At 29.0% G+C, this 25,937-nt stretch overlaps 1 protein-coding gene and 1 long non-coding RNA gene across 3 annotated transcripts in view; one reads left to right on the top strand and one right to left on the bottom strand.

The window, feature by feature from the left end:
• Positions 1 to 15,787, bottom strand: part of LOC111635794 — a 34,920-nt gene extending 19,133 nt beyond the window's left edge. Inside the window, exons 1-2 of the long non-coding RNA XR_002758437.1 lie at positions 15,613 to 15,787; positions 5,741 to 5,875 (exon numbers count right to left, since the gene is read on the bottom strand). This is a non-coding gene — a long non-coding RNA (uncharacterized LOC111635794). The remainder of the gene's footprint in view (positions 1 to 5,740; positions 5,876 to 15,612) is intronic.
• Positions 15,788 to 17,371: 1,584 nt separating this feature from the next.
• Positions 17,372 to 24,431, top strand: LOC111635795 (proton-coupled folate transporter-like). 2 transcript variants are annotated; one of them, XM_023380863.1, is made up of 6 exons: positions 17,372 to 17,455; positions 20,549 to 21,395; positions 22,226 to 22,465; positions 23,856 to 23,939; positions 24,011 to 24,167; positions 24,243 to 24,431. In XM_023380863.1, exons 2-6 carry the CDS (start codon positions 20,570 to 20,572, stop codon positions 24,352 to 24,354), a joined length of 1,419 nt encoding a protein of 472 aa, XP_023236631.1. In that variant the 5' UTR covers positions 17,372 to 17,455; positions 20,549 to 20,569; the 3' UTR covers positions 24,355 to 24,431. The 2 variants fall into 2 exon arrangements, with proteins under 2 accessions (XP_023236631.1, XP_023236632.1); XM_023380864.1 differs by lacking the exon at positions 17,372 to 17,455 and adding an exon at positions 19,822 to 19,844.
• The last annotated feature ends 1,506 nt before the right edge of the window (positions 24,432 to 25,937 follow it).

The raw sequence follows: 25,937 nt of genomic DNA on the forward strand, positions 1-25,937 counted from the left end.
GTTTATTTCTTAATCATAAATAAAAGCTACAGTTTGCATAGAGATATTACAAATTTATTGAAAATAATATTTTTTATAAACAGATAATATATAATAACTAAATATAAGTAGAATAATTTTATTTATTTTATAAAGCCATTCTTCTTGCTTTTTTGATCAAAAATATTGATAAGTTTTTTCAAGATCAATCTTTCTTGATTCATTATAAATCTCAAAATAGTTTTGATCAATTTCAGCTTAGAAAGACTACAATTCACAAAAAGTTATCATCATAGGAATAGTCAAAACACTCTTAGTACTACAGAAATATTTAGAAATGCTTCATCAAATTCATTTTAATGTGTAGAACTAAAATTCAAAGATAAAACGTTTGATAAGCTTCAAAGTTCAATACGAAGATTTCGACAACTCCATTCACTTACACACAGTAAGACCTCGTTTAGTGCTTCCTTGATTAATGCTGATTCAATATAACACAATCTTCTCAGGAATGTGTTTTTCACAGATGAAGCAACATTAGTGATATTTTACAAACTTAGATCACTTTAAGAAGATAAATGCTATTCATTTATAAAAGTCTTTTCTTTATTTTAACTGCATAAAACACTTTTGAGGCTTTGCTAACTCATCATCAGATACAATAAAAGCTCATTTGAACAAAAGAACTAATAGAACATTTATGTTACGAGTTCAAAAAACTTCTGCTTGATGTATAATAGAGCTTTAATAAGTTTAAAGTTCAAAAATATTATTAATCAAAATTGTTCAGGAAAAATTTATGATGCACTTAAATTCCTTAAGTCTTTAAACTGTTAATGTTCTAAAAGTTTTTAAATATTATATGATTTAGAAATAGTGACAATTTTCAAAGTTCTTAAAACTTTTAAAAATTATTTTACGATGATTAAGACTAGGACATAATGTGACTTTGTTATATCATGATAGAACTGAGACAAAACCAGAAATAAAGAAGTGATCCTTGAACTTTTAGGATCAATCCTTGAAATTGAAGAGGAAATTCCTATACCTGACAATTGTAGACAGGCAAAATGCAGTTGCTGTCATAAAGGAGGCTATCCTTGCACCTGCCAGCCACAAGAGAAGTGATACTTGCACTGGATGAGTATGGAGAGAGCATCTCTGCACTTGCTGACACGAAAAGGCAATCCAAGAGCAATTGATGCCAATTTCTTTGTTCTTTTGCACCTATTTTCCATTAAGTGAATGCAATGCTGTTTTTTTATTTTTGAGCCCTAAATTCTGTTAGGTGCACTCAGTTGCATCAGGGGGTAAGGACATTGTCAAAGTGACATATCAAAAATAAAGTCAGGGACTGCTATTTATTACATTTTTAAATTCCTTATCACAATTAATGGAAAATTGCAAAGTTTAGTCAAAATTGATTGATCAAATTTTGCAATTGAATGCAATTTTGTAAGCCATATAGAATAGGCTTTGCTAATATTCCATCTCAAATACTTTAGCCAATGTGCAGATTATCTACAAATAATTTTAGTATTTTATATTCAAACAATCACCTTAATAAATTGGGCTATTAATTTGCTATTTAATGATTGAATACTAAGTAATCTGCTACTATAGGTAGATGTTAGGCATTAAATAGTGAATTTATAGCCAGATTATTTAAAGTGATTGTTTGGTTATATTTCTACATATTTATTGGGCTTTGAGATGTTTGATATACTGTACTTGTATTTTATATTCATTCTATTATTGTAATTTATTCAGAAATTTTATTGAGATTGTTGGTTAAGATATTAAGCTGCAATTTGAAAAAAATTGTATACCTATAAATTTCCACTGTCATCCATCTTTCCTTAATCTTGGGAACAGAGTTAGATAGATGAAAGATGAGACCAGATATGGAAACCTTAGGGGCAGGAGGCTCCGATTAACTATATATGAACTTCCAATGCAAACTGTCAGATATTTAAATATCACTTTGAAATTTGTAAATTGTTTTTAACGCAATCAGTNCTTGCACCTGCCAGCCACAAGAGAAGTGATACTTGCACTGGATGAGTATGGAGAGAGCATCTCTGCACTTGCTGACACGAAAAGGCAATCCAAGAACATAGCAACTGATGCCAATTTCTTTGTTCTTTTGCACCTATTTTCCATTAAGTGAATGCAATGCTGTTTTTTTTATTTTTGAGCCCTAAATTCTGTTAGGTGCACTTAGTTGCATCAGGGAGTAAGGACATTGTCAAGGTGACATATCAAAAATAAAGTCAGGGACTGCTATTTATTACATTTTTAAATTCCTTATCACAATTAATGGAAAATGGCAAAGTTTAGTAAAAATTGATTGATCAAATTTTGAGATTGAATGCAATTTTGTAAGCCATAGAGAATAAGCTTTGCTAATATTCCATCTCAAATACTTTAGCCAATGTGCAGATTATCTACAAATAATTTTAGTATTTTATATTCAAATGATCACCTTAATTAATTGGGCTATTAATTTGCTATTTAATGATTGAATACTAAGTAATTTGCTACTATAGGTAGATGTTAGGCATTAAATGGTGAATTTATAGCCAGATTATTTAAAGTGATTGTTTTGTTATATTTCTACATATTTATTGGGTTTTGAGATGTTTGATGTACTTGTATTTTATATTCATTATATTATTTTAATTTATTCAGAAATTTTATTGAGATTGTTGGTTAAGATATTTTATAAGGCTGCAATTTGAAAAAAATTGTAGACCTATAAATTTCCACTGTCATACATCTTTCCTTAATCTTGGGAACAGAGTTAGATAGATGAAAGATGAGACCAGATATGGAAACCTTAGGGGCAGGAGGCTCCGATTAACTATATATGAACTTCCGATGCAAATTGTCAGATATTTAAATATCACTTTGAAATTTGTGAATTGTTTTTAATGCAATCAGTTCCCGATTAAAAAAAAAAACAGATTAATATAGTTTGATAAATAACAAGAAATAAATATAAGCAGAAGCAATTAGCTTAAAATTAGCAAATTTCTATTGACTAAATAAAAAACTTCAAATAAACCTCATTTTCATCTGCATGATTTTATTTAAATAAACTTCGTTAGCTTTTTAATTCTTTTATTTTTTGTTATTTTAAAACTATATAATTATATTTTTAACAGTAAAATTATACTTAACTTTATTATTAATATGTGGTGGAGTCAAAAATAAATGAAACTTTTAATATAATTTTTATTACTTTAGTAATACAAGTATTTACAAATGACTACTTTCAAAAATAAGTTTCTTCTGCACCTACACACTTCTGCTAGCATTCATACTACTTGTCAAAACATTTCTGGAAGTCGCTTTTTTATGTCTTGAGGGCTTTTGTAACTATATCATTAGCCATATTTGGTTTCCATTAATCATTTATATATGACCTAACAATGCTTACTCAACATCTCTATTTTTCTAATTTGCCCTTGCAGACTTATCTGACTCCTAAAAAGAAAGGGAATTCTTCAGCAAATTGCAGAATCCAATCAGCAGCATAAAGGTGAAAACTGCAATAATGAGAGTCCATACAGACATTAGAAAAAAACACATTTACTAGTAGTTTAGACGCAGGCAAAAATGTAGCTACAATACAAATTTATTTTGAAAATGGTAGGATGTAAGAGTTTCAATGTGCAATAAAGCATTGATTACCCAAAATAATCAAGTAGCATAATTTCAGATAACCAATCACATTTGGTAGGAAAAGAATAAAAAGATAATAATTTAAATAAACTATAAACATTAATTTTAATTCTAGTGCAACAGGAAAAAAGGTTAAGCCATAAAAACTTAATACATACAAATGATAAGAAATGAAAAAAACTTTCTAACTTATTAAAAATAAGTAGTAGTTTTTCATTGCAATCTACAAAATACTAATGAAATGGAATTCAAAGTAAAAAGTACCTAATAGTAAAATTAATATTAAATAAAGTACAGTTATTACACAAAAATTATTTATTACACTTGTTTTTTAAAGAAGGCATTTGTTTTGTTTGATTTTACAAAGTTTTTTCTTTTTAATGCTAAATCCCTGGCATGTTTGATCATCATGAGAGTTGAAAAATCTGCTTATGGGTGCATTTATAACTATGTCAATGCTATTTCTAATGCATCAAATGCTTTACTGAGCCTTTGCTTAGTGGAGAATTTGATCCATTAGAAGCCCCTGACACATTAATCATGCTTTTTCTACTTGCACTGCAATAAGTAAAACCTAACACTAGTGTTGATAATGAGATAGCTTAATAGCAAGTATACAGATCACTGACAATCAATATTATATAAAAAACTTATTAATTTCTGGAATTACTACTTTCTCAAGTCAATGTTGATTAATCAACTTTTTGGATGATTGACACTACTATATCATATAATAAAACCTGCGCCAAAAGTTTATTTTTGACTCTACTATGCATACAGCAATCGTTTATTTCAAAATATGTGAAATTTTTTGTACATTTTAAATTCTTAGTAATTACCTATTATTTCATGGATATATGTTATATGTTTTGAAGCTTATACAAGATAGCTGTAATTAATTTGACGCTATTTACACCTTGTATAGCTCGATCTAACAACTAAAATGGTACCAAATTTGGTGAGAAAACTAATAAAGACATGGAGGAACGATTCTTCAAAAAATATTGTAGTTTCAAATGTTACCAATAGGGAAAAATGTGTTTGCAGCCTACAGGTTTTGATCAGTGTATTATACTGGTAAAAAACTTCAATTAATGCAAATTCACAACAACATAGGTTACTCAGCCTCAGTAATTCTGGCTATGAAGTGATGGAAAAACATAAGAATGATATTGATGTGGCTTCATAGCAGATTTCATTGTAGGGTAATTCTTTATTTCAGGACATTACACCAATAGGATCAGTAGCCTGTTCTGTTATTGCACAGAAAATCATGAAAATTCTGAACAGTTTCATCATTCTGTAACTTCATCAAGGACAATGACAAGACAACTTTTTGCAAGATGGAGCACCAGCACGCATTGCTAAACCTGTACAGCAGCTTCTACAGTGTCACTTCACAGATGAAAGAGATCAGTCAGTTCTTTCTAATTCTTAACAGCTGCCTCCCACTCTAGATCTAACTCCATGCAACTTTTGGCTTTGGAGTTACTTAAAATCCAAGATCTATCTTGGCAGGGTCCCAAACTTTACCTTAACAAACAATGTATCACAGGCTGTGATGAACATTTTTTCAGGCATGTCATGTTTAGCTGTAGAGAATGTTTTGCATAGGATGTAATTCCTGGTCCACAAGAATAATAACCACATTAAAACTTGTCCAATTCAGAACAGGGAAAGTGAATGTGCGCTGAATAAAAAGGTGACGATTCTGTTCACTTTCATCATTGTTGTTCATTCATCTGTCCATTGTAATGCTTTTTTATGTTATACAGTGCCACATTTTTCCCTAACAGACTTTTGAAACTACTAATTTTTCATACAATCCTTCTTCCCAATTTTCACTAGTTTCTGCATAAAATATTATACCTTTTCGGTTGTAAGATTGAGCTACACTAGTGTCAGTTTAATTACAGTCACCCTGTACTACTATTGTGTAATCAGCCAGTCTAAAATGAAGTGCACAGTACATTATAAAATTGTGATATACAGATATTACTTTAGTTTTTACAAAAAAATTGGAAACATTTTTAACAACATAAATTTATTTATAAGTTAATCATAAAATGGGTACCTGATATTTGAAATATAAAATTTTTGTCTTGATAAAAGTAACCACGTTTTCAGAATAAATTTTATCATGATCATTTTAAATTTTCCTGCTGACATTGGACAATAAATAGTTCACCTATTTTCCAAAGACATTGCTCTATAAAAGAAAGAAAATAAATTTAAAAATAAACCAAAATTACATCTGTAAAAATTAAAATAATGGTTTATAACTATAGCTAGCTAATAACTCTTATTTTGTTTTTGTTCTTACAAAGAATTTTATATCACATTAATCCACAGAACAATTGTTTATGAAAATTCACTTTTTAAAATTAAANATTCTGGTATGACTCAGTTTATGTAGTACTTTACACTTCACCTCTCACAGGTCATGACTGGAGGATATGATGACTCATGACTGCTCCACTTCTTAGACACAGATGGTTCCAACATTGTAATAAAACTATAATACTAAATAATTAAACAAAAAAACAGTATATGAAATGCTATAAGAAAACAAACTATATTAACTGCAGGCTAATAAATGACAAACTGGTGTCTAAACAACAGGATGCTGTAAGGTTAAGTATGGTTGGACCTATATTTAAGGCAATTTCTACTCTACGATCCTTTTAACAAGCAACTTCTTCCCTCCTAGTTGCTCTCAGTTTTTCTAGGTGTTTGTGTGTTGTGGTCTATCTTGTATTCTTTTATTATTTTCAAATATCTATCATGATCCCAAAACATGTATCATCTGGCCAAGAGACAAAAAACAACGTAAACCATTGACAATTGAATTCTCTCTAATTAAAGAAAAAATGGAAACTATTTGGTGAATGGAGAATAGTGAAATTCAAACCAGAGACATCTACTTTATTATTTTTAAAGAGTAAATTCTCTTTCTTTTTCTTAAATATTAAACAATTTTTAGTATTTAAACTTCATAAAAGAAATTACAATATGTTGATTATTAAAAATCATGGAACAAAACCTAACATATTTACATTTATTCTTATTATATTTTTACTTCAATTTATATCGCTTCATTTTAGCCAAAAATCTTAAAAAGTTAACCCTGGTGTAAACCAAATTATACCTTTATATACACCAGTGTTTTTCAACCTGGGGGTCGCAAAGCCTTACACGGGGGGTCGCGGGTAGAGTACAGTAATGTTATAGATAACAGTGCATTTTTACCTATAAAATTATGATTTATATATATATATATATTTGCTTTGTTGGATTTATCATTTCTATTATAATAATTAAGGTAATGTGATAAATGGATACAATAATAGATAAATTCAAAGAACAGCATCTAGAGATCAAAAACTTAAGATTTCATCATATTTGTAAGATAGATTTGTAACTTTTAGTTTTTTAGAACATTTTTAAAGTATTCTCAACACCATTCAAATTTCATTTGACTCATTAGACCAGAGGTGATGCTATTTTATAATTAGAAGGCTATATCTGATTTCAGAGGAATCTCATTCATAAGGCTGCTTTTTGTATAGCAGGTTAATTTAAACACAAATTATGCACATGTTATAATAAAATAAATATACCAAAGTAAAGATTAAAAGTGTGTACTATTGTTCTTTACACTAGAACTTTTTCAATCTTGAAAATTCTAAAAACTTGTTACAAAATAAAACAAAAATTATTGATTACTGTAGATATTCTAAAAGATAATTCTGTAATGATCTTTTGAATTTATAAGGTTGAAAAAGTTCTGCTATAAAGAATGAAATATTTGCTTTAACTATAAGTTTAGTTTATTTTTTATTTTACTTTAATATTCTATGTGCATAATATGTGCTTAATTTTATTACTGTAATAATGTTCAGACATCCATTTGGATATATACAGCAGATTGCTTAAATTTATACATAAATAGTTGAATAAAACACAACTTTCATAACTCAGAATTCATATCATCAAACTTAAACTTATACTATTTCATATTTTATCAGGATAAACTAGAAATTAAAGAAGGCCAGAAATTCTCCGCATTTGCATTAAACAATAAAACAAATTACTAATAATATCTGAAATATACGTTATCTTTTAATTTATGAAAAAAAATGTATCATATAAATTAACTAAAAATAATCTTTAATACAGAAAACAATGACTGTATGATGTATATTAATTTTCACACCAAAAATCTTTAATCAAGCAACGACTTTTATCATCAAAACATTTTTAAGAAATGTTATCCTCATCTTCAGCAGCCTACATACATTACATTCTAACAGGATTTTTTAAATGTTCAAAAAATCCTGTTTGATTTAGAATTAACATATGTAGATCACTGAAGATGGAAGATAATACTTCATTTAAATATTATCATAAGTTGGTTTCTCAAATACAAAATGTTGACAAGATCAAATTTCTATGGATTAATATATAAAATTCTGTGTGTAGTGTTTTCTAATCATACAACTTGTAATGAAACTTTTAAATTAAATATATTTAATTTTCCGAACCTATTACTAAATATGATATATTAAACACATTAAAAAAGTGTTGTAATATAAAAATAGTCAGCTAAAATGTGTTATTTTATAATTTTCCAAATGAGTATAGTACACATAATGGAAATTATATTATACAAAATGTTTGTTTATTTTGCTTTTTAATATTGTTGTTTTTGTTTGTAATACTGTTGTTATTGTTGTTTAATATTTTTACCATTTATTATATCAATATAATCAATCTTAGGTTTGCTGAAGAGAGTCTACTATATAGATAACACTATCCTAAGTGAGTTTTTTTAGCTATAGTAGCTATAATCTCGATTTTACTTTAAAAAATATTATAGCAAAGCATGAAAAAAGATTTATTAAAGCACTTCAAAACTTTCAATATAATTCCAAAAATTTATAATAAATCAAATTAAATTATTATTCATTAATTAAAGACTATAATTATTAAAGTTTTGAATAATGTGTAGTGCTTATTTATGTATACCCAGTACAAGTTGTTGAATTAAAATTTATATTAAAAGAGTATTTAAAGTATTTTATTAAAAAAATAATCCCTTATATATATATATTCTGGTATGACTCAGTTTATGTAGTACTTTACACTTCACCTCTCACAGGTCATGACTGGAGGATATGATGACTCATGACTGCTNTTTAAGCGGGATTAAGGTTTAAGCAGAATTAAGTTAAGCCGCATTGCCGAAAACAAGTTTAACTACTTGTTCACACTAGGTAATTAAAGCGAATTATTCGCTTAGCCCTCAAGCGGGTGTACTCAATATTACATTTTAAATAAAATCAAACTTTTGCTTATTTTTGATAAATCATGATAAATTAATTTATATTTAGAAATTTAAAATATAAGTAACTTATTTAAAATGCATAAGATGTTAGTTAGGAATTATTAACATTTATTATCAGTGTTGTCGTTGGCAGCACGATTCTCTCAATGTTTATATCACTTTAGTGATAGACTGTGATAAGAATGGATTCTCGACAGAAATATATATTATTATTATTATTTAAACTTGTTGTACTGAAGCAGTGTATACATGCTATCAGAGAAGAGTCTCATTTGCTCGAACATTTGTACATCTGCTTCTGCCATTATTTTTGAACTTGTGGCGAACCTCGAGGAAAGCTTGAAGCAACTTAAGCTTCTTTGAGAAAGCGATTTAAGCTGAGCCGGTTGTTGGTAGTTAAACCTGTTTAACGTTAAGTCAGTTCCGTTCATATTTCATACCTTAAGTTGGCTTAGTCATTTAAGCTGGCTTAAAATATACAGTGTGAATAGGGTATTACAGACAACACAAAAACAAGAACTGGAGTTGAAGAATTTATTACAAGAAGAATTACCTAAATTCAGAGTTAATAAAAATAGGGAAAATAAAATAATAAAAAAGTCCAAAATGGAAATTCTAAGGCAATTTTTAGAACAGAATAAGTTAACAATAATTAAAGCTAAAGACAAAACAGGTGATAGTCATGAATGAACAGAATGAGAAGGATGTAGTGTGTTATTAGAACCTTTGAGGAGTGGCAAACTTTGTTGAGGCCTGAATGCCATAGTAAGCATACCTAGCTTTAAAGATTTTTATGCAAGCCAATGTTTTAGACTTCAAATAATGATATTTCAATAAATTAAACAAATATGCTTTAATTAGAATAAATGTAAAAAAAGCTGATTGAAATGAAGGATGATCAGGTGATAAGAAAAAAGGATGATTGAAAAAGACAGATGATAAATTGAAATCATATGATACATTACATGCCAGATGACATGCCATTTTGGGCACATGTGTATCAAATGTTTGATGAATAAATAAATTTAAGTTTAGAATGTAAAATTTATTTTAAGATGTACTGTACTTTAAAGAATTTTTTTATTATTATGTTCTAATTTAACAATAGATAACAAATCATTAATAATCACTGTTTTTTACTAATAACAATCATAAGAATTTGTTAAATCATTCAGTACCATAATATTGTATATTCTTCCCCCACTAAATAAAAATTAGAAAAATTCTCTCTGCTGGAGACTATTAACATCCTGTCAGATTTGTATGCATCTATATACAAGTAAAAATTTGAACTGTGGGTCCAGAAGCATAGTGATATCCTAATGAATTTTATTCAGTTTTCCTTGCATTGCTTCTAGCTAGGCTGAACACACACAAAAGTGGTCCTATTTTTTTTTAAACATTCTTAACAAATAGCTTAGTAGAATCTTATAATTTATATACTATATACTACATATTTTAGTTTGGTTTTGGTAGTTTCGTCCTTGCATCCTAAATATAACTCAATCAAGTATTTGCACTTATCACTTATAAAATACTGGCTCTTCATATTCCATAAATAACTAACTAAATATAAATAACTAGTTTTAAGAAAATAGATGAACCATGAGTTTGATCTATTTAATGTAGTTTAATCTAGACAAGTGCACTATAGTATTTATTATAAAATATTAATAAGATGTCTATATTCCATGGAAAGGAAGAGGATAAACATGAAGGAAAGAATGAACTAGGAAAGGAATTTGAACATGTGAGAAGAGGATAAATGTAATAAATGTAAAAAACAAAAACGATAAGTTGAAGGACAACAGGAACCATTTAAGCATTAACATCTGGTACTTAAAAACATGCCTTAGAAAAGAATTATCACTCCTTACACTACAGTTACCAAGAAGTATTATAGAATATAAGCAAAAAAAATTATGTAAAAATTGTATAAAAAGTAATATTAAAGTCTGTTATTAGATACAAAAAATAGAGTAAAAAAGTTAACTAGGCAGATTAAAAAATTAAGCGATATAGAAGTTAGAGGCAAATTTCAGTATCCTCCTAAAAAAATCCAGTCATATTATGCTTTCTAACATAATATGACTGGATTTTTAAAACTGGTTAGTTAAAAAAACTTACTTATCCTACAATTGAAGAAAGAGAGGCTTGGTTAAATAATAGTAAATTTAACTAACATAGATATCAATGGAATTGTATAAATTATTAAATAAAGGATGAAATTTTAAGTCTAAGCACAGTATGCTAGACAGAGGGTAGTCAGATTAAAAATTATTATTAATTTGTTATACCCTATTCACACTGTACATTTTAAGTGGGATTAAGGTTTAAGCAGAATTAAGTTAAGTTGCATTGCCGAAAACAAGATTAACTACTTGTTCACACTAAGTAATTAAAGCGAATTATTCGCTTAGCCCTCAAGCAGGTGTACTCAATATTACATTTTAAATAAAATCAAACTTTTGCTTATTTTTGATAAATCATGATAAATTAATTTATATTTAGAAATTTAAAATATAAGTAACTTATTTAAAATGCATAAGATGTTAGTTAGGAATTATTAACATTTATTATCAGTGTTGTCGTTGGCAGCACGATTCTCTCAATGTTTATATCACTTTAGTGATAGACTGTGATAAGAATGGATTCTCGACAGAAATATATATTATTATTATTATTTAAACTTGTTGTACTGAAGCAGTGTATACATGCTATCAGAGAAGAGTCTCATTTGCTCGAACATTTGTACATCTGCTTCTGCCATTATTTTTGAACTTGTGGCGAACCTCGAGGAAAGCTTGAAGCGACTTAAGCTTCTTTGAGAAAGCGATTTAAGCTGAGCCGGTTGTTGGTAGTTAAACCTGTTTAACGTTAAGTCAGTTCCGTTCATATTTCATACCTTAAGTTGGCTTAGTCATTTAAGCTGGCTTAAAATATACAGTGTGAATAGGGTATTACAGACAACACAAAAACAAGAACTGGAGTTGAAGAATTTATTACAAGAAGAATTACCTAAATTCAGAGTTAATAAAAATAGGGAAAATAAAATAATAAAAAAGTCCAAAATGGAAATTCTAAGGCAATTTTTAGAACAGAATAAGTTAACAATAATTAAAGCTAAAGACAAAACAGGTGATAGTCATGAATGAACAGAATGAGAAGGATGTAGTGTGTTATTAGAACCTTTGAGGAGTGGCAAACTTTGTTGAGGCCTGAATGCCATAGTAAGCATACCTAGCTTTAAAGATTTTTATGCAAGCCAATGTTTTAGACTTCAAATAATGATATTTCAATAAATTAAACAAATATGCTTTAATTAGAATAAATATAAAAAAACTGTTTGAAAAAAGGATGATTGAAAAAGACAGATGATAAATTGAAATCATATGATACATTACATGCCAGATGACATGCCATTTTGGGCACATGTGCTATAAGTTCACCACCCTGTTATAGACCATTATTTTTATAATTTAGAAATTTTATGAAAGATAAGTTAAACAGCTTAGAGAAACAACATATAGCATACAACACATTTATTTTGTACAATTATTTTGTACAAATATTAACATAAACAAATTTAAATCAACATATAGAATAGCATTGTGAAATAGATGGAGTATGTATCTGTCAAACATCTATAATTAATGAAATGCTAAAACTGAAAATTTGCCCACAATGGTTATATAATTTAGTATTTCTAGCATTAGAATAATTACTTTATGCACAATAATAAATTTTATATACAAATAGATGGTATTGCAATGGGCTTTTGTATTGGTCAAATTCTTCCTGAATTAAGCATGTCAAAAATAGATTATGGATCAATTATGGATTGTCATAATTGATATAAAAGGAATAGTAAGTTTTTATCATTATGCTAATGATTGTTTTATAATCCATAATAAAAATGCAATAAACAAAAATAACATTTTAAAAATTGTTAACCAAATTGATAAAAATATTCAGTTTGATTTTGAATCAGAAAAAAATAATGAGTTATCTTTCTTAGACATCTTGATAGTTACACCCTATGATAATGTTAAAATCAGAAAATATAAAAAACTGTGCACTGTTGACACTGTTATACAACATACATCAAAAATAACTACATATATTAAACAGAATGTTTCTTGTATTTATATTAATAAGATATAAACAGTGACACCCACTGATGAAAGTGACAAAAAAAGGGATACAGAGGAAATTATCAAAATGTATTTAATAAATGGCTACAGTAAGAAAATTCACAATTGGATAAATATCATAAAAGAATAAGTGGAAAATAAAAGGAAAAAATAAGTTAAACCAATATCAAATTTTTTAAAATAAAGTATGAAAAAATATTTTTGAAAAATTTAAAAATTAAAGTATTATGGAATTATTTTATTACACATTATAGAATATAAGCAAAAAAAATTATGTAAAAATTGTATAAAAAGTAATATTAAAGTCTGTTATTAGATACAAAAAATAGAGTAAAAAAGTTAACTAGGCAGATTAAAAAATTAAGCGATATAGAAGTTAGAGGCAAATTTCAGTATCCTCCTAAAAAAATCCAGTCATATTATGCTTTCTAACATAATATGACTGGATTTTTAAAACTGGTTAGTTAAAAAAACTTACTTATCCTACAATTGAAGAAAGAGAGGCTTGGTTAAATAATAGTAAATTTAACTAACATAGATATCAATGGAATTGTATAAATTATTAAATAAAGGATGAAATTTTAAGTCTAAGCACAGTATGCTAGACAGAGGGTAGTCAGATAAAAAATTATTATTAATTTGTTATACCCTATTCACACTGTACATTTTAAGTGGGATTAAGGTTTAAGCAGAATTAAGTTAAGTTGCATTGCCGAAAACAAGATTAACTACTTGTTCACACTAAGTAGTTAAAGCGAATTATTCGCTTAGCCCTCAAGCAGGTGTACTCAATATTACATTTTAAATAAAATCAAACTTTTGCTTATTTTTGATAAATCATGATAAATTAATTTATATTTAGAAATTTAAAATATAAGTAACTTATTTAAAATGCATAAGATGTTAGTTAGGAATTATTAACATTTATTATCAGTGTTNTATATATATATCAATTTTAATTGCAGTTGTAACAATCCTAAAAGTTATGCAGAAGAAACAGGAAAAGAATTAAAATGAAATTTAAGGAATATTTCTGCAAATAAAAATCATGATGATAATTCAGCAGTTGCTGATCATTGTAAAAATGATGGTTTGTGAAATAGTTAAATATACTGTTAAAATAATCTGCAACGAATCAAATACATTTAGAAGACTTCTGTGTTAATACTTAAAATAGTAAAAAAAAAAAAAAAAAAAGGTAACATCATGAATAACAATTCCTGTTCAAAATTCACAGTTCCTGTTACTAGTATTTAATAGAAAGGGGCCCACAGGAAGGTCTAGATTTAGTGGTTTATAAAGGAAGTGTGGTTACATGATTTTAATGTCTTGTCTATTGGTTTATCATCTTTCATTATTTCAAATCTATCTTTGGAAATATTAATAATGGAAGCAAGTTGAAAATGTTAGTGTGTAATATTGATTAAACTTATCAAATAGACTAAGTATTTTGGAGAAGATAATATAATTTTGTAATTTAATATTTTTCTGTAATAATATGCCATTATAGTCAGCATGTATCAATTCAAGTATCCAAAGATCATTAAGAAAGGCAAAGACAAACACGGTTTACATGCAATAGTCTATGTAAATTTGGTCATATATATAAATTATAATGTTATATCAGTTAGTAACAACACATAAAACTAAAAATGATCATGATTGTGTTAATTTTATTAATACTATTTGAATAAGTTGGCTGAAGAGAGATTCCGTCAGAACTGTATACCAACAAAGAAAACCTTAATGAAAGTGACATACTAAATTCATAGCTTGTCTATTTTCCTAAAACAGCATAAGCCTAGGCTTAGAAAGCTATCATTATGCTTACATCTGTAGTTTAAGCTAGACAAGAAGCACACTATACTACTTACATTTTTGGTAGAAGCGCATCTAGGTAGCCACAATGGTGGTACTTTCAAGACAATGGAGTTTAATTATGACTATGCTGGCTTTGATTAGCCCATTTGACTGTTTGTGGAGTACTTGATGTTATATAGTTTTAGGGGGTGTGGGGGCACGCCACCACCTGGGCGCTGAGGTGAGAATGATAGCAAGCACCAAGGCACACATCAACATGCAAAAAATTGCACATACAGGTATTGTTCCTTTGACTTTTTTGTTCCTATGACTATACTCTACAGCTCTGTCAAGGTCCCAACTGTCTCATTCAGAGCTTGAATTGACCCATGCAGCACCGTAAAGATAAACTTTGGTGAAACTGGTTACAGCATTTTCGTGAAATGTTGTCCTATACGTGGTGGAAGTTTCTTATGATATTTTACACGGTACGAACGGCTTACAACTTTAACAGAATACCAATACCCTCTGGCAGAGAGAAAATTTGCCACTATTACCAAAATTGTATTAGAATTATGTTGCAATTTAAAATATACAGCTTATGGTAAGAGTATTTTTCTCTTCGTTTATTTTATTTACTCTTACCAAATAAACTAAGTTCTATCATTGATTTCTTCATTTAAAAACGAAAAAGTTATTCTTGAAATACTCGACGCAAAAAACTCACTCTCTTTGATATATTTTAACAAGAATATATCAAAATATTCTAAATGAGGAAACAGTAATCTATTAAAGCAAAACTTTCGTTTCTTATTCGTCAGTGACGCCATTTTTAAAAACAATCTTATGAGTAATAGCGTTGCCAGATAAATAAATTAATATAATTTAAAAAAAAAATTGTAATTGTCGTTTATACGCTAAATTAATGTGCTTTACATTTATTCGTCAAATAAATTATATATAGTATTTCTTTACATAACTAAACTAAAACTAATGTTTATTTTTTTAAAATTTAGTTTCGTAATATAATCCTTTTTAAATATTTGTTACAAATTATAGATCTTTCTTCTAAGTCCGAATAGCTTCAATCTTTTCGCTTTATTGAGCGATTGTTAAAATTTATTTTTTAGGCTTACCGTATAGCCTATTGTAAATTTATAAAATGAGACACCGTTAGATAAGAAAGGAATTGATGACATACAACAATGCAACACATGGGCGATCTGTCAAAAAGAGATGCATTTTTATGGTAACTGGTTCATATTTAGGTCTTAGAAACGTGAAGAAAACTTGAAAATTCCACGTAGTCAGGTCGTTGGTCAAGTGCGAACCCACGACCAACTACAGTAGAACCCCTCTAGTCCGCCCTCGGCTAGTCCGTCGCTCCGGTTAATCCGACCGTGGTCGTAGTCGAGAAACTTGTCCCGACTCGTCGGTGACTCACCGTCCGTGGCGTTTTTCTGTGTTCGTTACAGTATATGTTTTACATTGTGTGTACGTTTACAGTTTTGTGTGTGTTTTCAACATGTCGGGAGTGAAACGTAAACACGTTACTCTTTCATTAAATGAAAAATTAGCGGTGCACAAAGACTGGACAAAGGGAAAGATTGTTATTTTACTTTTTTCTGATAATCCGACTTTTTTTGCGTTCCGACCATACCCCCAGTCCCAAAGGTGATGGATTAGAGGGGTTCTACTGTACTAGTCTTCAGTGGTTTTTCACTCGACTACCGATGGACGATTCTGAAACCAGATGATGCCGTGCAAAAAAAAAAAAAAAACTGTACTCAAAGTTTTCTTCAACAATTCTTTGGTTTCATATTGTGATGCATATTCGTCCACTCTATATGTGCTAATAGCAAAAATAAATTTTAATTAGTAATCAGTAACGCAGTTCATATTGATAAAGCGTGTGGTATTATTAACTTATTACCATTTAAATCCAAAATTTAAACAATAGAAATGTTTTATTGAAATAAATTAATTTGAAAGTGCAATAAATATAAATTAGTACCAAACAAATTAACTGAAAAAACCAGGAGAAAGTAAAAACCGCTCCGAAGATGTTCTAGAAAACAGAGTTGTACAGTACGGTAAATCTAATTATTATACGTACTGTATATGATTTGAATTTTTAATTAAAAATTATTAATAGGTCATAAATTACAATGACCATTGTAATTTTTGTAATTATTTGCAATGGTCAATGTAAAAATTACAATGACCACATTAAATTTCTGATTATCACAAGTTTTTAAATGTAATTAATAAAAAGTAAATACAATTAATCTAAAATCGTATAATTAGTAGGCCTATATAAAGCATTTGTCAATAAAATATAAAAAGATCAATCTATAATCAAATCTAATATTTTGAATTAGTTTTGCTGATGATAAAAAAGTGTTATCATTAAATGGATGTTTTATCTGTTATTGATATAGAGAGAGGGTGTATTAAAACAATTTTGTAATTCTATCAATTTTAAAGGGTGAGTACAATAATAAATTATTACTTGCATTTTTTGAATTTAATTATTTAAAGAACTAACGAAATATTTATTGTAAAATAAATTAATCATTTCCCAGAATAATTTGAAAATTTTAAAATATGTTTAATGCAGTGAGTAATTAAAGTTGAAATGTTCAAGTACAGATTTATTACTGTATTTGATTCTTTATTGATTTTGTAAATATTTCTTAGACATCTATATAGCCTATATACATATAATGCCTGTCTATATGTTCCTATTAACTCCTAAACCCTTCTGATATGGACCATATCAACCTACTAGAGGCACGGTCCATATAGAAAGGATTTAGGGCTACTGGTTAAAACTACTGAACAATCGTAATTGATAATGAGTAGTGCCTAATTAACGAGTTGGCCGCGTGAGTTTTTCGAATTTTCTTCACTTAAATAGGAGTTACTTTTCTCTAGAAAGTCCTCTCGGAAGGTACTGCCCCTCGGCAGTTCGCCGATGTGTTTCATTGCCTTATCTTATCAATCTAATCCATTCCGATCCGAACCAAATTTGCATAGTTACTTTCTAGGACCAGCGGAAAATATAGGCTGAACACGTCACCCTCCCTGATTATCCCTTGACTATAAATAACCATGTATCATAAATATAATCAATAAAATAATGAACAAAATTTAAATTTATTAGATTTTCTTTCTAACAAAGAAAAATTAGATATCAAACAGTTATGAATACCGAAAAATCATTAGTAAATCAAATCAATAAATTGTTATTGATTTGCAAACATATCTGGACGTACATATGTGTAAAATAATTTGCTAATCACAGAATGCAATGAAAGAAAATGATAATTTCTGTATCTATGAACCGAGTAATTGATGTTAAATAATTTATTAACCTAACTCTCAATTTGATGTTTGAATATGTCTAAAGCTGAATATTCACTTATTTCTTTATAATAAAAGTATTTTTTGTCTTTAGAACTTTTATTTTTGTTGAATGGGTGTTTTCAACAGAGGAAATGTGTACATTTCTTTATTGCTTCTATCCAAAAAAAAAAATCCAGCAACGAGTTGCGTAACTTTCCCGGCTGTTTTAATTTTTTTTATTTAAAANTTTGGCCACCAATTTAAAGCTTTTCATCTTTAAAATTGGCGTTTCCACTTACCAGGACGGGAACCCAGGGGTTGGATTTTTGGGAAGCGAGTGTTCGGGTTGTTTCATTTTGTTCAATTACACAGAACGGAAAAAAAGTTCAATTTTATTTTTTAAAAATTAAAAAAATTTGAAGAAACTACGTCTTCTTTCCGCCATGTCCAATCATCAGAAAGCAATAACAGTCTTTCTTCACAGAGGTGACCATTTTGATTAAAATTGTATATACAGTAGATACCCCTATAACGCGGAGATTCGTTCCTCGTTATACGAATTTCGCGTTGTAGGAATCCTTAAATACGTGAGCCAATCACAGCCCGACACGTGTGAAGTTTACGTTTTACGGCTGTTTGAAAGGTTTTCTTCCATAAAATTAATCGATTCTAGACTAATTCGACTTAACATTTCCAAACCACGTATAATTTTTTGGGAATAATCCGTATAAACTATGCTATAAACAAAAAATTGTAGGATTACTTACCGAGTGTGCACCGTTCGACTACGCCGTTGCTCAAGCTTGTTTTCGTCGCGGAACAGCGCACGAAACGGCGGCCGCGATTTCTGATAACGAATTTTTCGCAGAAAAATAACTTGACCTTTGGAGACATCATTAATATAAATAATTTTTATGGCCGTTGAATAAGAAATGTTTCTTTCACAAGAAATGTATAAAATTAGTGCTGTATTAGACTTACGGTACCTAATTTACATACTGTACAGACGATAGTAAACTCAACTTACTCGCCTAAACTCTCCGTAGCGTGACGCTGGACGGCGGAAAGTATATATATAATTATAATAAAATTAAAATAAATTAAGTTAATATATAATTATATATACAGTGCCTAATTTATATATAATACTGTACAGACGATAGTAAACTCAATTTACCCGCCTAAACTCTCCGTAGCGTGGCGCTGGACGGCGGAAAATAGTTCGGTTGCTCGTCCGCGATGACGAGTTGGCGATGACGTTTTACCGCGTTATATGCGTCCCTTTTAGCGTCTTTATACGAATATTGTCGCAATTTTTTTGCCGCGTTATAGAAATCTACGTTATAGGAATTCGCGTTATAGGGGTCTACTGTACAGTATATTCTTTAGTTGGCTAATCATCAATTAACTTTTTAAACTGTTTTACATAATTCTGCAGAGGCGTAGTCTACAATATATGGTGGTCTCTGTGAAGAAAGACTGTTATTGTTTTATGGTGACTGAACATGGAGGAAAGAAGACGACTTACTGTTAGTTCTTTCAAAATTTTTAACTATTTAATATAATTTAATATATTTGATAATTACCCAACTTATTCTTTTGAAAATTAACTTTATATTTAAAAATAATTATAAAGTTTGTGTACAGAAAAATTAAAATTGGGAGATACTTAATCTACAATAATTAATCACTAATAATTAGTCAAATAAATAATTAACAATACATCATGTTGTTAATTATAGGGGGAGGAGAGAGGGAAAGAGAAGAGAAGAGATGGGAGGAAAGTTGAGTAAGAAAGATTATAAAACAAACTTGATTTGCTTACAAAAATCAAATTTTGGAAATTAAGTTATATTTTATAAAAAGTTCTAAAATCTGAACTGGTCGAAAAATCCCCAAGAATTTTTCGAGGGGTGGTCCATCCGGATATGTTGGGTCCCGTCCTTCACCATCCGGTGGGTCTGGCAAAACCCATAATGGGCTTGCTAAAAGAGACCCTCTTAGTGCCCACAGGGCGGAAAGAGTTATTATTTAAAAAAAGATATGAAAGTGCTTGGAGTATTGGCTCTAATAAAAGAGTTTCCTTGTATAAACAATACACAATTGTTTCTGAACATAATATATTTTCTCTGTAATTTTTATTGTGTAGTCTTTAGACAATAAGAAAATTGTAAATGATATTCAATACTATTTAAATTATTAAAATTGAATTATTATTATTTTTTTAATTTAGGAAAATCACAGTGAACATAAAATGGAAATCATCTCTTTCTTGAAAAAGCTACGAATTGAACCGTTTATGTTTTTTGTAGTATTTACTCTCACAGTCAGAGAAGTATCTCAACAGAATTTAATACTTAATAAAGTTTGCAGAATTCACTTCAATTATCCAGAAGATATTTGTAGTAATCTTACGGCTTATAAAACTGAACGCCAAGCCGTTGAAAGCGTGTCAAGTCATTATAAAATGGGATACACTCTAGTTACCATATTACCTTCCATAGCAAGTGCAACATTATTAAGTCCGTGGAGTGACAAATATGGTAGAAGATTTCCCATGATGGCATCAACATGTAGCTTAATTTTAGAAAACATTGCATTGGCAATAGTGAGTGCATTTCCATCTGCTCCTGCTTATTTCATAATTATAGCTGGAATTCCAGCGGGAATTTTCGGAGGATTTGTAGTGGCATTTTCTTCTATTTATACATATATTTCTGATGTCACGCAAAAAGAAAATCGAACAATTAGATTCGCCATTTTGGAAATTGTATTCATTCTAGCTACACCTGTAGGAATTGAAACAGGAGGTCAAATTTATAAATATTTCAATGCTACTATAGTTTATGTGACAGCTATATTAGCATTGTTGAGCAGTTTTATTTGGGTTTTCTTCTTTGTCCCAGAAACTCGAATTAGAGACGAAAAGAGCACCTTTAAGGAAATGATCCAGCATGTGTTTCAACTAGATAATCTAAAAGAAAGTATTCATACGTGTATTTCTCCCCGTCCTGGTAATATTAGGGCACAAATATGGTTAATAGTTTTTGCTATGACTGTCACTATGATGTGTATTTTAGGTAAAATTTCTTTTTATTAAATTTAGATTTACTGATAATTTTAATATATTAATGTTATATACTATTAATGATCCATACTATTAAAAAGATTTGATTAATTCTTTTATGATACTGTTTAAAATAATAATTTAACAAAAAATTTCATATATTATTAATACGAGAATGGTTCAGGGTGTACATAAGCCTTTTATCTTTAAGCTTTTTAGCCTTTACAACAAAAGATGAAATAGGTTTACTGTATATTTCGGAAAAATGCCGAATTTTTCTTTAAACTTTTGTTTTTCCTGACTCTAAATGTTTTGAATTTTCTATTGAAAGAATAGTTGATGGTGATTCTGGGAGAAGACAGAATATGGAGTGAACATTTATCTACTTCTAGTGTTTGCCAAATCAATGTGTAGGAACAGTAAACGTGTAGAAAGTACACATATACTGTTCGTATACAATAATTTTTATGCAAAAGGAAAGAATCGACAAACTCGATACGTGTCTATGGGAACATTTGTTTGTTTATACATACCTGACCGTTTCCGGAAAAAAGAAAACTCAATGTTAAATTTATTTAAAATCTTATGCGATAATTTTATTTTTAAATTTTAATATGTAATGTAAGATATTATCATAATTTCACGTCGATAACCCGCGAGGTATCTGAAATTAACAGTCAGTGAGAATTACGCAAAGGTTTTATTTTTAGTTTTACTAATTTTTTGGATTTTCGTTCGTGCGGATTATATTTTATTACGGTAATATTTATACAGTATTGTCTAATAAAATTACTGTTATTATAATCATTACTATTAATTAAATTAATGTTTCTTGTTTTTTAGGTTCCAGCGCAGTAGGGTTTTACTTTTCACAAGAAATGTATAATTGGACAAATGATAAATATTCCACCATATCTGCTGCAGCTAGCCTGTTACGCGGACTGGCACTTATTATCGCTGTTCCTATTTTCACAAAAATATTGAAAATACCAGAAGGTATAATTGGTGTAATAGGCATTTTCTCAATACTTGGAGAAAATATCATCAAAAGTTTAGCTTACTATCCATGGCTGTATTATTATGGTATATAACCAGTTCAGACACCATTATTTTCTAGGATTTATCGACTCCAAAAATACTAGCCAATCAACTTTATTTTACTCAGATGCATTTTGGAAATTACAATATTTTCTTCCTCAGCAGACTTTCTTTCATATAAGCTAAACAAGGCACAAATACTTTTTCAATACTCTGTTAAAATATTGAAAAATTGTGTGAGTTTTTTNTATAATTTAATTATATACACAAAACTTCAGATTATTTTCGTAATATCCAAACTCTTAATTCCTAGGTTAATGGCTCGGGTGTAGTATCTATATTAATTAAGTCATTTTCTTCAAAATTAACTTGAGACTAAACTTAGATCTATTAATTATGTAATGAAGTCTCATCCAATCCGAGTAAAACAGAGATCAATTAAGGACAATTTTATCTATAATGGTCTCTATTTTATTCGGATTAGATGAGACTTCATTACATAATAAGATTACGTTTATTTAAAAAGTATGTAGTTATGTAAAAATGTATGGAGTTTGCGATAGAGCGAGCCCCTTTTCATTTTTTTTTTTTTTTTGAACAAATGAAATACGTAGAAGGTTTGTTTCTTTATTAATAAAAAGCAGTTTTAAAGATTTCAATTCCTTTAGTAAAAATATTAATTTATAGAGGTAGGGACATCTACCAGCCCTTAAGAGGGGGGAAGCGAAAAAAAAAATTTCCAGCGCCCCTTCTCGATCATCAAAGTTGCGTTGCCTTATCCTTTACTCCACTCCTTAAGGAACAATTGAAACTTAAAATTATGAATAAAAAATTAAAGAGCAAACATCGAAAAATTTTGTTCGAATCTAACAAAAATATAATTATTTAGTTTTTGTTCTTTAAATATTTTGTTCTTTTCTTCAATTCTATTTGCTGTTTTTGTTTTATGGGATGCTGAAAATAAATATCATTAAAAATTAATTTAGATTTTAATTGATTTTTTAAATTAAATTAAATTTACAAAATTCGTGTTCTGGGAAACTAATAAATTGTTAATAGATTCATTAATGAAATCTTAGCTAGAAACCATAAAGATCTTACATGATACAAATGCCCAAGCTAGAGAACAGTAGTCTTAACACAAATCACCTTAAACTGACATATATAATTATATTCATTTGCTTTTTTTCATCTATTGGAAATTCTCCTCTTATCTCTATTTCCTTACATATTGATGCAAATAAATGAATATGTGACGATGAAAAACAATATATTTGACGTGATAAAACATTTTTCGTCTTCTTTTAACATTTAAAGTGAAGTTTACAATGAAAATCATTCCATATTTGACGTTTTTCAAATAGCTTACACTCATTTTTTTAGATAAATGACAATTATACAATGATTATATTTTTTAAAATATCATTTTATTTAGCTTCTGTTACTGGAATATTAGGAGGAATCAGTAGTGTTGCTGTGAGATCAAGGCTTTCTAAACTAGTAAATCAAGCAGAGTTAAGTAAGTATATTTACATACATTTTAGAAATGTTTAGAATATAGTTTGATAAATATTTACATTTATTTATTAGGTAAAATATTTTCGTTATTAACCATTTGCGAAGCATTGACGCCCGCATTTTCCGCTGTTATTTTCAATGAACTCTTTGCGCAAACTGTTTCTACCTTTCCTGGAGCATCTTTTCTGACAATGTTTTTTCTCTTACTGTTGCCGGCAGTTATATTCATGTGAGTAAAACTTTTTCTATTTATTTATTTTGTATATATTTAAAACGTTGACAATGTTCCTTTTTTTCCAATTAGATGGATCAATAAACAATCACTTCCTCAAACATCATCTGCAGACATTAATGAAGGAGGTTACAGAATGGAAAGTTTCAATGAAACAGATGAAACGTTTAAAAGTTTTTCATAATTTACTCTATTAAAAATAAAGACATTTTCAACTTACGTTTGCTAACCAGTTTTTATGCATATATGCACTAAATTTCAGCATAGGATCATTATATATTTTTACTATTAAATATGCTTAGGCCTACTAGAAAAAAGATTCGGTTTCCTTACAATAAATTAAAATAGATCCATTTTTTCACCTTTTTACAAAAAAGGTCTAGAATTTATTTTCCTTAAATTTATGATTTATGTATCCGTTTGTCATAAAAATTTCTTTCCACTTTTTCCCGAGACTACAAATACTCGAGTACAAAGTAACTGGTTTCGACTTATTTCTACTTAAGAAATAGTTAAATAATTAAGTGATTAGGGAATTGGAACCAAACCAATCTCTAGTCCAGTACAGTGGGACTGATTTCTTCGAAATATTAGACGTAATAAAGACAGACATTTTTCCAGTTCAACGAGAGTGACCGAAAAGTCGTAAATTTTGGAAATTTCCGTGTACAACACCCGGTCCTAAAACGAATTAGTCAGAAAACAAACGACGGACAATCTATTAAAGTTTAACATGTTTGGACTTTTACAGCTATGATGAGAAACGTTTAAAATTTACAACAACCCTGTGGCGTCTTTTGAAGTGTATTAGTGATGCGACAAAAGAAGCATTTGACATAGACCGTTATCGGAACCCTCGGGATTTGGCAGCCCACGTGCATGTACAGTATACATACCGCACACCTAGCAGGACCGTCTCTGATTCCACTCGTAGGGAGCTATTTGACTAAGTGGTTAAGATTTAAAGAGTAAAGAATATTTTATGTTATTTTTATGTACGTTTCATTACAAAGCTATACAGTCGACCCCCCGATAAAACGGGTTCCTATAGTTCGGATTCCTATATGACGGCGAGAAAATTGCGACGGTATCCGTACAAACATGGTAAAAAAAAACTCCTATAATTCGGTAAATCGTCATTGGGTAGCCGAATTACTTTCCGCCGTCCAGCGCCACGCTACGGAGAATTTAGGCGGGTAAATTGAGTTTACTATCGTCTGTACAGTATTATATATAAATCTATATATATATAAATGAATGTATGTGTGTCTGTCCTTCATGCATTACCACACCGTTTATCCAATTGCCGTGAAACTTTGGGAAGTTGTTTAATATACTCTGGCGAAGGTTTGTGGCATAGTACGATTGCCATAAAACTTTGGAAAGTTTTTTAATTTTTTAATGCACTCCCGCGAAGTACATTTATCCTACGATAGATGGCGCGCGTTTACACGAGCATTAGAGCACAGTGTGTCCGATCGATTTCAAATTGTGAAGACCATTTCCCCCTTCAAAAAATATCTCTATATATGTATTTGTGAACTGTTATTTACGATATTTATAATAATTTTTGTTTAATCACTTTATTTCAACTTTTTTTTGCTAATTATGTATTCGCTCGAACTTCGTTAAAACCTTAACTGTACCCCGAACAACAACCGAAGTTGTAGGAAGAAATTCGCGTATTTTACCGATCTAGGTATCCCCCCTTTTCCAAATTTTAATATCGACTCAAAATAATTTAAAAAGACAAATTACAATAAAACG

Source organism: Centruroides sculpturatus, unplaced genomic scaffold (assembly GCF_000671375.1).
Source record: "Centruroides sculpturatus isolate CEXI.00-Female unplaced genomic scaffold, Cexi_2.0 scaffold989, whole genome shotgun sequence".
Classification (NCBI taxonomy): Eukaryota; Metazoa; Arthropoda; class Arachnida; order Scorpiones; family Buthidae; genus Centruroides; species Centruroides sculpturatus.

Coding starts and splice junctions, on each gene's coding strand:
- LOC111635795 (XM_023380863.1), top strand. CDS start 20,570: ATGGAAATCATCTCTTTCTTGAAAAAGCTACGAATTGAACCGTTTATG. Junction 23,940..24,010: donor AGTAAATCAAGCAGAGTTAA/GTAAGTATATTT, acceptor TTTATTTATTAG/GTAAAATATTTTCGTTATTA. Junction 24,168..24,242: donor TTGCCGGCAGTTATATTCAT/GTGAGTAAAACT, acceptor TTTTCCAATTAG/ATGGATCAATAAACAATCAC.